Source organism: Ovis canadensis, chromosome 4, assembly GCF_042477335.2.
Source record: "Ovis canadensis isolate MfBH-ARS-UI-01 breed Bighorn chromosome 4, ARS-UI_OviCan_v2, whole genome shotgun sequence".
NCBI lineage: Eukaryota > Metazoa > Chordata > Mammalia > Artiodactyla > Bovidae > Ovis > Ovis canadensis.
Genome location: NC_091248.1, coordinates 37,517,568 through 37,534,805, shown reverse-complemented (window position 1 = coordinate 37,534,805; position 17,238 = coordinate 37,517,568). Strand labels below are relative to the sequence as shown.

General features: G+C 34.2%; 1 protein-coding gene across 7 annotated transcripts in view; it reads left to right on the top strand.

Annotated features, from left to right (window-relative positions):
- The window catches only part of DGKB (diacylglycerol kinase beta), an 877,599-nt gene that overhangs the window by 334,815 nt on the left and 525,546 nt on the right, over positions 1-17,238 (top strand). For all 7 annotated transcript variants that reach the window (XM_069587582.1, XM_069587580.1, XM_069587583.1 and 4 more), the window contains 2 exons: positions 1,262-1,335; positions 5,578-5,652. In XM_069587582.1, the coding sequence (XP_069443683.1) occupies positions 1,262-1,335; positions 5,578-5,652 (149 nt within the window). The remainder of the gene's footprint in view (positions 1-1,261; positions 1,336-5,577; positions 5,653-17,238) is intronic.

Here is a 17,238-nt window from a genome sequence, read left to right as displayed (position 1 = left end):
ATGGCATTTCAGAGGAATTAGAAGAAAATAGATTGGTAGGATATTTTAACATATTGTTTAACAAGCAAAAGGAAAAAAGATGATATGATGAAATGGTTGTTTTTAATCTCCTCATTGAATATTTCAAGTACTTTCTAAGGGAAAAATACCAGAGCAATAAAGGATATTTCGAATCTACTTTCAAAAAGTAGACTGATCTAAAACCTTTCAACTTAATATTTATTTAGAGAATTATGTTAGTTGCATGTTTTATTATTAAAATATTATTATCATCAAACTATGTTTAAATGGGAGTTACATAGTTGTACATTGAATAGAAATATTTTTATTTAAAAGAGCTTATCTGAGTTACATAGTCATACATTGAATAGAAATACTTTTATTTAAAAGAGCTTATCTCTTAACATGGAACTTAAGTAAAATACAAGTGTTCTTTGCCACTCTATCAAAAGATAATTTCTCCCCCTCGTCAATGAAATGCTATTACCTTACCTGCTTTGTTTCTGGTGATACTTTTCATTACTAAATATATATTTATTTGTTTCTCATGTTTATCTCCCAGATTATAAGCTCCACTAGAGCAGGCACTTTTTTGGATTAAATCAAGTATATAATGATGAAAAGTGCATGGTGTATAGGGACTCAGTCAATTTAATGAATTCCTGTTTAGCAAGTAGCCTGGATTAACTGGCATTCTGCTTCTCAAGTAGGAAAAGAAAGCATTGAGGAGGTGCTGTGCAGATGGGGACTCAGGCTGAAGGTGGCCTCAAACGATCTTATTTAGAGTCTCGTTCACAAGTCGTTGGGAAGATGGATTCCAAATGTGCTACAAGCTCTGGAGTAGGGATCATTTCTAAGATGGATCTAATTTGAGCTCTTTCTTTCCTAACTTTCTTCCCCACTGTATTCTGCTTTATTCTGGGTGGTTTATTCAGTGTCCCACAATTGGACCTATTGTTTTCATCTCATAGCTACTGAGAGGTTATTCTCTTTCCATATTATACCTGTCTTACACTCTGCCCCTGTTCCTAGTGGAGTGGGTATTCCTGCTGATACATATGGAGACAAAGTACAGGATTTAACTAGGTTATTAAATAGATCTAGTATCTAGTATCTATCTATGCTGTTTATCTCCTCATTACAGGACAAAAGAACCATATTCTTGAATTTGCTAATTGGCATGTCGTAAAGTAGAAATAACAAGGAGTTCTCTTTATATCTAATGTAAATAATTTGTCCACATATTCAACTTTTCTTTTAGATCACTCCAGTTCCTGGTACTCATCCACTTTTAGTTTTTGTGAACCCCAAAAGTGGTGGGAAGCAAGGAGAACGGTATGTTTTTAAAAATCAGCTTTATTTACTGATTTTTTAAAAAATATCAGCTTTAGTACTATGTCATATACATATAAAACTAAATTTATGGTATAAAAACATTTAAAACTATTATCCTTCATGGTTCAGTAATTTTAACGTGAAATAAATGGTGCTGTCATCTCTGTGTAACAATGTATATTGGTATGATCTCTCCCTGTTTTACAGTTGAAATTTTAATATAGTAATGGCCTTTTGCAGAGATTTTATTATCATATCTCAGATATCTGAATTCTCTCCACCCTGCCTATTAACTTCCCTAGCCATTAATAAAGAGCTTTGCATATAGCACAGCTCCATAAATACAGTTGGATGAAAATTCATTCTCTAGAGGGTCAACAGGTGACTTCAGGTAAATCATCACCCAGTAGTAAGGAACGAAATTCATCGCCTGCCCAGTAGTGAGAAATGGAATTTACATTCAGCTTCTAGACAAAATATATTTTAATGATTATCTGCATGTGTGTTTGGAGAACATGATGACATATACACTGGAGAAGAATAGTATATTTACTCAGAATAGTAATGAGCTGCATTACCTATAGTCTCAGTATTCTTGTGGACACTATTTTTTTTTCCTTTTTGTAAAATTAATGATTAAATTCTAATAATTACTAAAGATATGAAAGTTGCCACACTGAAGAGTAAATTTTATGTCATCCTCAGTTCAGTTCAGTCGCTCAGTTGTGTCCGACTCTCTGCGACCCCATGAATCGCAGCACGCCAGGCCTCCCTGTCCATCACTAACTCCCGGAGTTCACTCAGACTCACGTCCATCGAGTCAGTGATGCCATCCAGCCATCTCATCCTCTGTCGTCCCCTTCTCCTCTTGCCCCCAGTCCCTCCCAGCATCAGAGTCTTTTCCAATGAGTCAACTCTTCGCATGAGGTGGCCAAAGTACTGGAGCTTCAGCTTTAGCATCATTCCTTCCTAAAGAGTGTCATAAACAGAAATTTAGTTGTTACCTGATACCTTAATAATTTCTAGAAATTTTTACTGATCCCAGCCAAAAAATGAGCAATCAGATAAAAGCATTCACAAAAACACTATGATAATAAAATAGAAATTTCTATTGTGGTTTTACCAAATAACAAAGTTGAAATGTTTCTATGAATAATGGAATTTTGAAAAGTAATTTACTTTTCTATCATTTAACTTTCCAACTTTATTTCAGTTAAATGAAGAAGGGTCATTTTCCATTCAATAAAATATTATTTCTGCTTAAAAAGTTTTCCCTTTTTATCACCATATATATTTTAAACTCTGCTAAATATGATAGAAATTATTTTAAATAACTAGTGGCTTATTGATATAAAGTATTTATAATGTTTTACTAAAAAGAATAGTTGCCTTACTTTTAGATACATGAAATAGTAAATGATGATGATAAAATCATTTCCTCCTTTACTACTCATAGTTTGTTGTTGTTTATGTTATAGATATCTTGAAAAGAAGCACACTCTTCACAAAGCAATAGATGAGACTAAAATTCATATTTGAAATTAGAAACAAATGGAGTATAAAGTGAAAAAATTTTTCAAGTGGAAAAATCTCCCTCAAATTAAAATAACATTAATCATGCCAAATGACCCTTAAATGAGATATCTTTCTCCCTCTTCTCCTAGTACCTAAAAATAACTCTTTAAAAAATATAGATAGATACACTGAAATTATCAATAAATTAAATTTAATGGGGCAAGGAGGATATTTGAGTTCTCCTGTATGCACACTCCATGGGGTCGCTAAGAGTCACACAGGACTGAGCGAATTCACTTTCACTTTTCACTTTTATGCATTGGAGAAGGAAATGGCAACCCACTCCAGTGTCCTTGCCTGGAGAATCCCAGGGACAGCAGAGCCTGGTGGGCTGCCGTCTACGGGGGCGCACAGAGTCGGACACGACTGAAGCGACTTAGCAGCAGCAGTATGCACACTCACTCACGTTTTGTCCTTTATACACTAACAAGGACCATTCAAAATCAAAAGAACTGTAAATATGTTTAAAGGAGATCTATTATGTGTGTGATCATAAACGCATAGGAGCCATCTTTCACAAATAATGGGATTCTATTCAGGGTTTTCTTTTCAAAATATGTTTCTTCCCTGGTGGCTTAGATGCTAAAGAATCCACCTGCAATGCAGGAGACCTGGGTTCAATTTCTGGGTTTGGAAGATCTCCTGGAGGAGAGCATGGCAACCCATTCCAGTATTCTTGCCTGGAGAATCCCCACGGACAGAGGGACCTGGGCAGGCTACAGTCCATGGGTTCACAAAGAGTCAGACATGACTGAGTGACTAAGCACACAGCACAGCATTCAGGGTTTTCCTTTCAAAATATGTAGATTTTCTTCTTTGATGTATTAGGTAAGAAGGAAAAGGTCACAGAAATAAATATTCACACATAGGTAGTTTCCCATACCCATCAACAGCTGTGGAAGTGCTCACACATCATTTAGACGGCAACACTTGAGAGAATCGAGTCTCTGCTAGAAACTGGGGACGAGATAGAAGATATAGTCCTACAGGGAGGCAGACACATAAATAGATTTTCTACAGCAGCCCCAAGGTAGAAGCTTAGTTAAGCGTGTTTAAAATAAAGTTGCCATGGAAGTTCAGAGGAAAACAGTCATTGTCTCTGAAGACTCAAAAGTCTAGCTTTTGAGTTGGTTCTAAGTACTCTTGCCTGGAAAATCCCATGGATGGAGGAGCCTGGTAGGCTGCGGTCCATGGGGTCGCTAAAAGTTGGATAAGAGTGAGTGACTTCACTTCCACTTTTCACTTTCATGCATTGGAGAAGGAAATGGCAACCCACTCCAGTGTTCTTGCCTGGAGAATCCTAGGGACGGGGGAGCCTGGTGGGCTTCTGTCTGTGGTGTCGTGCAGAGTCGGACACGACTGAAGTGACTTAGCAGCAGCAGCAGGTATTAGACAGGTAAAGGAAAAAAAAAGACATAATTGTGGATGAGTGTGCTGTTTTGGTAGGGAGCCAGAAGATATTCATTGGGGTTGAAATTTAAGAGGAAGGAGGAGAAAGATGAGAAAATATAACAAAATATTGTATATGTTTCCTGACTCGCAGTGATTTTTCTTCTTGGAAACAGCATGACTGTACTTAAGTAGCAGAACAGAAGAAGGCTGTATAGGCAAGACTTTCACAAATCTGGTGAGAGAACTTGAAAGCCTGAAGTAAGGCACGAGATAGAATAACCAGGTATGGTAGACATTACTCAGTTAGAAGGTACAGGATCGTCCTCTGTTTCAGGTGCTGGGGAAAAAGAGGTCCCGAGAATGACTAAAATCATTCTTAAGACACTGGGTGGTAATCATTATTCAAGATCTAGAATGCAAGGGTATTGCTCAAGGAAGCAGGACAATATAAACAGATATTTGGAGATTTCTATCAGTAAACCTGTGTGTGTATGAGAAAGTCATTCAGTCATGTCCAACTCTTTGTGACCCCATGGACTATACAGTTCATGGAATTCTCCAGGCCAGAATACTGGAGTGGGTAACCTTTCCCTTCTACAGGGGATCTTCCCCACCCAGGAATCAAACTGGGGTCTTCTGCATTGCAGATGGATTCTTTACCAACTGAGCTATCAAAGAAGCCCTATCAGTAAACATGAGATGGATGCATTAAGATATATAGTAATATTTTCACATGTATGGAAAAGCTAATTTTAAAAACTAAAAATATTTCTTTACATGTGATATTTTGCCTCAGAATTCTGATATGGGATTGTGTGTATACTTGGAAACAGTTCTATTGTATTGGTTATACAATGATTAATTTATTTCAGAAAAAAATGAATTGTTTGATATGTTCCTGGTGAAATATTTTAGTAATTTTGTGAGCTAGCTCATCAAGCTGATTGTTTATGTGGAGTAATTAAGCAGATGGGATCACAGTCTTCACTAACATACGTACATACATACAAAGTGTCCAAAACCATTATATATATGGGATAAATAACTTTCATCTCTGTTAGGGTGGTCCAATTTGTAAATTACACAAGGATCTATTAAGAAAAGATATTGAACTAATTTTATCCTGGTATTTTAAAGTATTTATTTGAAATCTTATTAGATAAATAATATGCAAAAGCAGGATAGAGAATGTTCCAAATCAGTGTGCATTTTAGAATAAAAACTTGGAGGTACCACTAAATTTAATTTTTTTCTTCTATGTTTTCACCTTTATAGAATTTACAGAAAATTCCAATACCTACTAAATCCTCGTCAGGTTTACAGTCTTGCTGGAAATGGACCAATGCCAGGGTAAGTCTAAATATATTATTGCCATTAACTTATTTACTACTAATTAATTAAATAAGCAGCCTGACAAACCTAGAAATAATGTTATTCAAATACAGCAGCCAGATTAGTATAGATAACAACACTGAATATCAACTACATAAGAGTAACTAATGCTGGTTTTCAAAATGACCTGTTTCAATCAGATTGTCCTCCTTTTAAAAATATTGTGAAGTAATTCTCATACTATGCTAATGTTAATAATAATAATAATAATAATAATTGCACCACAAACATACACGTGTATTAGCTGGATGCTCAAATAACTAAACCATCTTTTGGTTGGAAGTGCTGCTCTCTTTTCCTTTATTAAGTGTAAGATACAGATCTACTACAGAAGAAAAAATGCTGGTTAACAAAGACTGGAAATCATAATGTGATTTTTTCATTTACTACCTACCAAATCCAATAGCTATCACTCTCTTATAAGATACCTTGTAATAGGCAAGATGTAGTGAAATACAATTATTTTTCAACAGATACCATATACTTTTGATGTCATCAGTCTGTACTGAAATAAATCATTATTAGTTTGGCCCGTTTAACTAATTAATGTCATCTTTCACTGATCTGATTTCTGTCTGTCAACATGATAGGAAACATTATACCAGATGAAGTAGAAAAAAGGTCTATAAACAAAGTTCTTTTTGAAAAATATGTCAGTTGATCAAAGTAAGTCTTCTAGGTTATTCTCAGAAATGAGAAAGCAAATGTTAAAGTTGTCTCTTAAATGCTCAGAATAAAATGTATGCCATCAAATCTTCTGTTAGATAAATGAAACTATACGCAATTAATTAGCACAGGCTCCCACACTTATACTCATCTTTTTCTTCCCTCCCTGCTACCTGTTGTCCAGGGCCAGTTTCAAATGCTGAGCAGTGATGGGTGGAACCACCTTGCTGTAGAAGGCAGGCTCCCCATAGGAATTTAGTTCAGAACACTGCCTTTGTCAAACTCCAGTAGAGGATCATGATCAGATTACTGACTAACTCAGCCACATGCAGTAAGTTCCAGCCTTGTCAAAGACAAGCAAAAGTAAAGCCTTGATATTAACACAGATGCTCAAGCAGGGCACCTCTTTTTCTTGTTCTTTAATATTCTCTGCACTTCAAAAAAATAGCTCTTACTCTGCAGGGGCTTCCCAGGTGGCACTAGAGGTGAAGAACCTGTGTGCCCATGCAGGAGCTGTAAGAGATGCGGGTTCCATCCCTGGGCTGGGAGGATTCCCTGGAGGAGGGCATGCCAACCCACTCCAGTATTCTTGCCTGGAGATTTTCATGAACAGAGAAGCCTGGCAGGCTACAGTCTATAGCATCACAGAGACCTGGACATGACTGAAGCAACTTATTCAGCACTCACTGCAGGATTAAGGAACTGTGCTTTAAGAAGTTTAGCTACTCCAAGACCTCTGTAGCTCCACTAGACCAAGTAAATCTAGGATTTGCTTGTATTTTATAGTTAAACTAAATGTCTGCTGACTCATAATTATAAACCTCATCATTTAACTGCCCTGTGTTGTCATAATCTTCTCCATGAAATGAAGAAATAGGACCAGCATCATAGGATAGTTATGAAGTAAATTTGGGATGAGTTCCATGAAGTGCTTACTACATAATATGTCCCTGATGAATTGTATTTGTTATCAGTATCATTTGAGGTAATGTTAGTTAATAACATAATTGCTGTGTAGCTTTATGTAAATACACTGTAGTAACATTGATGTTAGCCTTATTTTCACATTTCATTTTTTCTACTATACTTTAAATATATATTACATGTTTCCTTTTACTCTTTGACTGTTAGGCATCCTATTACCTTATCTATTTTAATATTTTGAAAAATAAAAGTAAAATATGCACTTGTATAATTCTACACTACAATGAATATAATTTAGAGATTCAGTTAAGGGCCCCATTTTAAGGTCTAGCACCTTTCAGGGTATTATCATTGCAAATTGTTTGTGTGTATCTTCTAAGACCTTCTATAAATATAGATATTAATATATGTATATTAGAGCTTCCCAGGTGGTGCAATGGTAAAGAATCTGCCTGCCCATGTAGGAGATGCAAGACACATAGGTTCAATTCCTAGGTCAGGGAGATCCTTGAGTAGGAAATGGTACCACACTCCAGTATTCTTGCCTGGAAAATTCTACAGGCAGAGGAGCCTGGCAGGCTTCAGTCCCTGGGATCACACACAGAGTCAGACATGACTGAGTGAATGCATTTGTATATATACAGTGTATTCATATTTAGACCTACATGTATGTTTTGTATAGAGAAATAGATCTTTTGTATAATTTAGAGTATAGTTTTTTTATTGCTCTGCAGCTTGCTTCTTTTTGCTCAAAAGCATATGGTAAATATTGTCCAAATTCAGTAGATACTGATAAGCTTAAATGTTTTTAAGAGCTGTACAGTATTCCATAGTTGTTGTTGTTGTTGTTTTTTTTTTAGCTACTCTTACTGGGAAATATTTATATTGCCTGCACTTTAAAATTATTGGAATAATTTAACAATCAATCTGTTTTTAGAAGCATATTCAAATATCTTAAATTTTACTTGTCAGGTTCTGTTGAATTACTATACAGAAACTTTGTATTGAATTATAATCTCCAAAGCAATATATAACGTTTTATTTCCCATAACATCTTTTAAATTGGCTATCTTCAGTAATTTCTATTTTTGTCAAAGGTAAAAATATATCCTTATTTTTATTTGCATGGTAATCAGTTTTAAAGTTGGAAATGGCATTAGTTAGATATACTTTCCTATAAATAACAGAAATAAAATCTAGTTTCTGATCCAAAATAGAGTTTACTGAAAAGTTATGAAGTTGCTCATAGAATTAATGGAAAAATGAAGAAATATGTTTCAGAAAAGATAGGAATCAGAGCAGTTTGAGGCAACTCCTCAAGTTGGAATGGCTGATTCTTGTTAATGTATGACAGAAAACCACAAAATTCTGTAAAGCAATTATCCTTCAATTAAAAAAAAGAAAGAAAGAAAGAAAAGAACAGTTTGAGGAAACTCTGACTAAGAAGACAGAGTCCATAGTTTACTCCTAAGAGAAACTGATTCCAAATGCTTTAGGTATCCTTATTCTTCTATTCAAATCCTTAGGAGAATCATATTTTTGGTTTTCCTTGTTTCCCATGTTACAGTGTTAGCACTTTGGAATAGGGCTTCTTGATTTACAAGATTACTATCAAATTATTTGTTTCCTCAAAGCCAGATGAGGATGTCCTAACCTGAGCATGAAAGACAGATTCTTGGCGGGCGTAAACAGTATGTGCTCACCACCATCCAACCACCAAATTATCCAATATCTTTTCTTTTCTGAAGATAAAAGTTGAAAAAAAAATACCAATCATTACTAATGCTACTAAATATGTCAGCAAAAATACACGTCTTCCTAAAATGTAGATAACCCAGAATCTTGTATAGTTACTATATCCAGCTTCAAGTCCTGGTTCTTGGAAACATTTCTGGAAATGAGTATTTTCTCCTTTATCTTTATCCATTTGATCTCAATGTACATAAATACAATAAGAAAAATATATATTTAACTATAAGTGAATTTCATTAAATGACAGTGTTAATAATACAAAGAATGAAATGCATGTAAAATCTATAGGCCTATAGTCCTAGTTTTACTACTGATTAAAAGCTATAGCTGAAGCATAAAACATTTCTCAGCTTCTTGGAAATGTTTCCCTAGTGTAGGGACTCAAGTAGTTTTAGCGGATAGGTCTGAGATTTTGGTTGTACTGCTTGTGTAGAGCAGAATTCATTTTTCACTTACTTTGAGTGACAGGTGTGGTAGTACATGGCACTACTAGAACTGTTTAGCAAATATTTCCAGATCTCCTTCCAGGCACTTGATTTTGACTTTACTCCTTTCACCTTGGTATTAAGCGTGGTGTCTGACTTTCTCTTACAATAAAGTGTGACCAGAAAGTAGAGTTTCCACTTTTTCTCTTCCTTTACCACAGTGATCAGCAGCATTGGCATGAAAATATGGTGAGAGAGGGCCCCTCTCCCCAGCCTTGCCCAACCAAGATCTCCATAGAATGAATGATAAATAAGCTTCTGAAAGATTATGCCACTAATACTGGGGGTTGTTTGGTACTGTGTGTAACCTCCCCCTTACAACTAAACCAGCGATTGGAGCAGAAATCTTATTTAGTACTCCCTACTTCCATTGTAGATCAGTGAATCTATTTCTCCTTGGGAGTTAGAGTCAGTTTTATACCAATCAACATCATATTTGTCACTTTTGCCTATTTGTCTAGTGGTATGAGGCACCTCAAAATGTCCAAGTATTAGTTTTCAGCTTCAATTCAATGAAAATTTTATCTCAAATGGTAGCATTCCTCTTTGGTGTTAAAACATTTGAAACATAAGAGTTAAATACCTAGAGAGTCTGAAGCAAAATGTTTGAAAGAGTATATTAGCCAGTATTCTTTACTGGAACAGAACCAATAGTATATATTATGAAGAAAGATTTATTATACGGAATTGGCTCACATGTTAATTGAGGCTGACAAATCCAAATTTATAGAGTGGATATTTATTTTTTCTTTCGCAGGCTAGTAAACTGCTATAGAACTAAGAAGTGTCAATATCCTAGTTCAAAGGTGATCACACTGGAGAATTCTCATTCCTGGGATAGGATCAGCGTTTTGTTCTATCAGACTTTCAATTGATTGGATGAGGCTCACCTGTTTTAGAGAGGGCAGTTTGCTTTACACAGTCTACTGATTTAAATGTTAAATCTCATTGAAAAATACCCTCACAGAAACACCCAAAATAATGTTTGATCAGCTCTCTGGACATCCATTGCCTAGCCAATTTGACACATAAAATTAAGATTCACAGTGAGTATTAACTATAATAAATTATAAGTTTCAATACTCAAACTCCAGAATCGTTTTGGCTCTAGAACCATATTTTCTGAATTGGATAAGACAGCATCATATAGTTCAAATATATATATATATATATATGATATATATATATCATATATATATATATAGTTCATATAGCATCATATAGTTCAGAATATATGACATAGCTGTTTCTTAGTGCATCTACTGATTCAGTGACTGAGTCTTTAGTAGGTCATTTCAATGTGCTATGAACAACTGTTTCTCCCTGATAAAACATATAAGACGACCTTTATGTCTCTAGGGCATCAACCCACTCTCTTTCTTCCTTCTCAGTGAAAGGCATTTCTTGAAAGGAAACAGCAATATGTGAGACATCATGATAGTTTATTAGAGAAATAAATGGCAACCCACTCCAGTATTCTTGCCTGAATAATCCCATGGACAGAGGAGCCTGGTGGGCTACAGTCCATAGTCTCTCAAAGAGTCAGACCTGACTGAGTGACTGGGCATATGATAAAGCATTCAGTAAGCCATTTGCTGTGACCATTGACAAAGGCATAATGGGAAGGAAAGGTTAGTACAATTTCTAGAACCAGTGTCTAGGTAGTAAGGACAAATGGCTGCAGTTGTATTATGGAAAGGGACCAGTGACTTTAGGCTACCCTTAAATAAATGGGTTAAATTCCCTTGAGTTATGGTAACATATTGGAATTCACTAATTGGTTCATTCAATGACAATTGAGTACTCCAGAGTCAGTAACTACTCTTCTTATTAAAGTTAAATTCGTGTTGTTTATCCCTTCCAGAGCTTCTGTCCCTACCAACATGAACATGAGTGTTTTGAACACTCATGGAGTGACTATGAAAAATTGCCAACTGGCATTTCTTTGGAGCAGGAAATACTGGATCCACTCTGAGAAATTCACTTGCATAAATTTTCCTCCCATCACTAATAGTCCATTCTTATCTTTTCCAATTCCTTAATAGTGTGACACATATTTGTTATTAGTCAGTATTATTGAATTCATGTGTTTCTCAACTCTGAACATCTCTCTATCCAGTAAAGGTAAATAGAAAATTTTATTGTTTGAGATATTGCCCACTGGTCAGAGGTCATTTTTTTCCTTATACTCAAATTATTCCTGGTTTAGTTGTACTGCCACTATAGCCTACTGCCAGCTACTTCTGATATATCATGGAGAGGCACTGGAAAATGAGTGCCTCTTATTTTATCCTTAAACAATGAGAATGGAGGACTCCCTATGAGGGCATAGGTATGGGTTGTAAGAGGGTTTGGGAGTACAGTCTGATGTAGAATATCTGAGGTGTGGGCCTAGACAAAGCTCCCCAACTGGTTATATGGAGATGGCATGGATAACCACTGATTTAGGAGATTAATTGCTATATAATAGGTATTATAAGCCATACTGATATGATGGAGTTGGAGTAACTTCCCAATTAAATTAATAATAAATAATCACTTTAAATTATTTGACAACCATGAATCTTTTGTGTTACCATTTTTGTAGGTTGCCTCATATGGCTGAATCAGGAATCTATTTTGATCTTTATTCAAATTTAGAAAAACAGTGTCTCATAGACCTAGGTTTGGCTACATGCTTATCCCATTGTTTGGGTCAATATAGCTGGCTTCTTTGTTTGATAGATGTTCTGATATTGTATTCAGCAGCATATTTCCTCTATAATCAAATAAGGCCAAAGCAACAGATGATTCAAACAAACACTTTTTCTTACATATATTAACTTTTTATTTCCTATGTAAAGCATATGCCCTTTTACTTGCCTGTTTTCATTTTGATTTGTCTTTTCTCATGTTCATTTTAAAATCTTACGGCATAAGTATTTACATCATCATTTTATATATGTTGGAAGAGTTTTCTTTTACTTTGTTCTAGTTGCTTTCAATTTATATAGTTCTTTTTTGTCCATATAAATACATAAAAATTTCATCTGTTAATTCTATGCTGAATGCTTTCTCAATTTTATGTTTTAGAAAACTTTTCCTCAAGCCAAAATTACTGAAATATTCTTTATATATTTTAGTCTTTATATTTTGTTTTAAATTCTAATCTTTGAAGATTACAAGTTTTTAGAGATACATGGACAGAAAGGATGACATCAGAATGGAATGCTTTTTTCCTTCAGATCAAAATCTAGCTGTCCCAACAAAAGTTGTTCATTAGTTCACCATTTTACCACTGATTTGACATCCTTCATGTAAGGTGAAAGCATATTTATGTTAGACTATCATTGCACTTGTCTTTGCTTCATTGATCTTCTTATTGATTCTCACTAGTGACTGTCTTTTTGTAAGTCCCTATTATGCCCTCAAAATTTAATGACATTTACTCTCCTCAATATGTTGCTATTGTCTTGAATCTTAAAATATGAGTTTGAATGGAATTGGATTGAATTTCTAGTTTAATCTTGATCATTTCCTTTTATACTATTTAAAATCTTTATTTCCCCCCATGATTAGCAAATGGGCTTCATATTAGTTCAACTGGAAATTTTCTTCCTTTAGTTGCCTTTCTCATTGACCACACTGTTGGCAGGAAAATTACTTTCCCATTGGGGAAGGGTGTCCTGTTTTATCTCTGATGTCAGTGCCCAGGCTGCATGGCTAGTGGTAGACCCGCATTTCTAAGAGAGCTGCTCCTCAGATGTATTCCAGGAGGCAGGATTCTGGTCAGGCGATGCTGTAAGCCTTCACTAATCCCATAGCTGACCTGCTCACTTGTTATAACTCCTCCCATCCCTGCTTCTAGCTGTACCATCCCTGATCCTGGGTCAGCTGCAGGAGGTATCTTTACAGTGGTGCCCTTTCAATGTATTGCTTTTGAAACTGTTTTATTCTGTAAAGTTTCTTTACTAACCTAATAACCATTGTGATTTTATTTTTATTTTTGGTTTATTACTTTTCCAATGCTACTTTTAAAAAGTAGATATATTTTTTAAAAATACACATTTTATCTGCCACCTTGAACCTGCAGAAACTTTATTCATTCTTTTAATTTCCTATTTTTCATTTTTCCTTTTCCCCAATTTTTAAAATCTTCTGGAGTACATTCTTCTCTAATCTTATCTTTATTTCTTTTCTCACATTTTGTTTAGAAGCTTTTTTTTTTTTTAATGTATTGAAGCCTTGCTGATACCTGGTATGAGTTAGCTAGAACTACCAAAACTCTCCAGTCACTTCCCTTTTTATCTTTGTTTTTAAGACATAAATAAGTGTTTGTTTGTTTTTATTATTTCTCTTTACATAACTCTTTCACTCTGGTAATGACTATTTTAGTTAAACATATCTGAAACTAGAATCTGTATCCTATAACTTGTTTCATCCTAATGAACATATTGTGATAAAACTGAATAATTTGTTTGCTGGTACAAATGTGTTGCAAAAAAGAAATATATATGTGTGTATATATATATCACTGGTCTTCATAGAATGAGTTTTCTTTCCCTCACAACATGATAATAAATATGCACATCTCTAGCTGTTATACCAACTGCATATGCTAATGTGACTTATGAAAAGTTAATATCAAGTTTTCTGTATACGTGTGATATTGGTTATTCACTCTGACTTTAAGCTTCATGAAAGTACAGATGGCTTATTCTCATACCATCCCTAAAATATTTAAATAAAAAATAAAAAGTATTTATTGAATTTAAAAAAATATATAAGATCAATATTTTTAAATTATGTAAACTTTTTTCCAGATCTTTCAGCATAGTTAGGGATAAAGAATTGTTCTGGAATGAGTGCCTTATAAAAGTCTTTGGTTTCATCTACCTGAACTAAATGTAGAACATATATAATTTAAAAAAAATGAAATGTAACAGTCAACATACAGATTCACATATTCCAAGTATTACACATATTTCCATATTAAAGCCTTGGAATATATTCTCCTGTTAAAATAAATTTGTAATTTAGAAAACACATAACACATTCCATAGATTTCATGACTTTCTTAATTTAAAATGCTATTTTATGTAACAAAATTTCTACCATATTTTACTTAAATAAAAACCCTCTTGAATCAGAATTTAAGACCTATTACTTATGTCTCTTGTTATGAAATCTTGTTATGTCAGAGAGCTTAACAAATCCTTAATACGCTAAGAAACTGTTAATCAAAAGAAGAAATGAAGAACCCCAGGGTTAGTAGAAGGAAAGAAATCATAAAAATTAGAGCAGAAATAATTGAAAAAGAAACAAAGGAGACTATAGCAAAAAATCAGCAAAACTAAAAGCTGGTTCTTTGAGAAGATAAATAAAATAGACAAACCAGTAGCTATACTCATCAAGAAAAAAAGGGAGAAGAATCAAATCAACAAAATTAGAAATGAAAGTTCAGAAATCACAACAAACAACACAAAAATACAAAGGATCATAAGAGACTACTATCAGCAATATATGCAAAAAAAAAAAAAGGACAACTTGGAAGAAATGGACAAATTCTTAGAAAAGTATAACCTTTCAAAACTGAACCAGGAAAAAATAGAAAATCTTAACAGACCCATCATAAGTACAGAAATAGAAACTGTAATCAAAGATCTTCCAACAAACAAAAGCCCAGGACCAGATAGCTTCACAGGTGAATTCTACCAAAAATTTAGAGCAGAGTTAACACCTATCCTACTCAAACTCTTCCAGAAAATTGCAGAGGAAGGTAAACTCTCAAATTCATTCTTTGAAGCCACTGTCACCCTAATACCAAAATGAGACAAAGATGCCACAAAAAAAAGAAAACTATAAGCCAATATCACTGCTAAATATATATGCAAAAATCCTCAATAAAATTCTAGCAAACAGAATCCAACAACATATTAAAAAGATCATACATAATGACCATGTGGGCTTTATCCAAGGGATGCAAGGATTCTTCAATATTCACAAATAAATCAATGTGATACACCACATTAACAAATTGAAAGATAAAAGCCATATGATTATCTCAATAAATGCAGGGAAAGCCTTTGAAAAAATTAAACACCCATTTATGACAAAAACTCTCCAGAAAGCAAGCATAGAAGGAACATACCTCAACATAATAAAAGCCATATATGATAAACACAAAGCAAACATTATCCTCAATGGCGAAAAATTGAAAGCATTTCCCCTAAAGTCAGGAACAAGACAAGGGTGCCCACTCTCGCTATTACTATTCAAAATAGTTTTGGAAGTTTTAACCACAGCAATCAGAGAAGAAAAAGGAATAAAACGAATCCAGATTGGAAAAGGCGAAGAAAAGCTCTCACAGTTTGCAGATGACATGTTTGGGAACGCATGTAAGAATTAAAGATTTTAAAATTTAAAAAATAAAAAACAACAACAACAACAAAAATAAATAAATAAAAAAATAAAAACAAAAATAAATAAATAAAATCAGCAAAGCAGGAAAAAAAAAGAAAACCCTAAAGACACCATCAGAAAATTGCTAGAGCTAATCAATGAATAAATGAGTAAATTTGCAGGATACAAAATTAATAAACCAAAATCCCTTACATTTCTATACACTAACAATGAAAAAATAGAGAAATTAAGGAAACAATCACATTAACCATACGATGAAAAGAATAAAATACTTATGAATAAATCTACCTAAAGAAACAAAAGACCTATATATAGAAAACTATAAAACACTGATGAAGGGAACCAAAGATGACACAAATAGATGGAGAAATATACCATGTTCATGGATCAGAAGAATCAATATAGTGAAAATGAGTATACTACCCAAAGCAATCTATAGATTCAATGCAATCCCTATCAGGCTACCAACCGTATTTTTCACAGAAGTAAAACAAATAATTTCACAGTTTGTATGGAAAAAAAAAAAAAAAAAACCTTGAATAGCCAAAGCAATCTTGAGAAAGAAGAATGGAGCTGCAGAAATCAACCTGCCTAACTTCAGACTATACTACAAAGTTACAGTCATCAAGACAGTATGTTCGTGGCAGAAACACAAAAATATAGATCAGTGGAACAAAATAGAAAGCCCAGAGATAAATCCACACACCTATGGACACCTTATCTTTGATAAAGGAGGCAAGAATATACAATGGAGTAAAGACAAACACTTTAACAAGTGGTGCTGGGAAAACTGGTCTACCAAGTGTAAAAGAGTGAAACTAGAACACTTTATAACACCATACACAAAAATAAACTCAAAATGGATTAAAGATCTAAATGGAAGACCAGAAACTATAAAACTGCTAGAGGAAAACAAACAAAACACTCTCTTCCATAAATCGCAGCAGGATCCTCCATGACCCACCTGCCACATTAATGGAAATAAAAGCAAAAATAAACAAATGGGACCTAATTAAACTTAAAAGCTTTGCACAACAAAGGGAACTATAAGAAAGGTAAAAAGACGTCCTTCAGAATGGGAGAAAAAATAGTAAATGAAGCAACTGACAAAGAATTAATATCAAAAATAAACAAGCAGTTCAATACCAGAGAAGTAAACAACCCAATTCAAAAATGGGCCAAAGAATTAGACAGACATTTCTCCAAAGAAGACATACAGATGGCTAACACACATGAAAAGATTCTCAACAGCAGTCTTTATCAGAGAAATGCAAATCAAAACCACAATGAGGTACCATCTCACACTAGTCAGAAT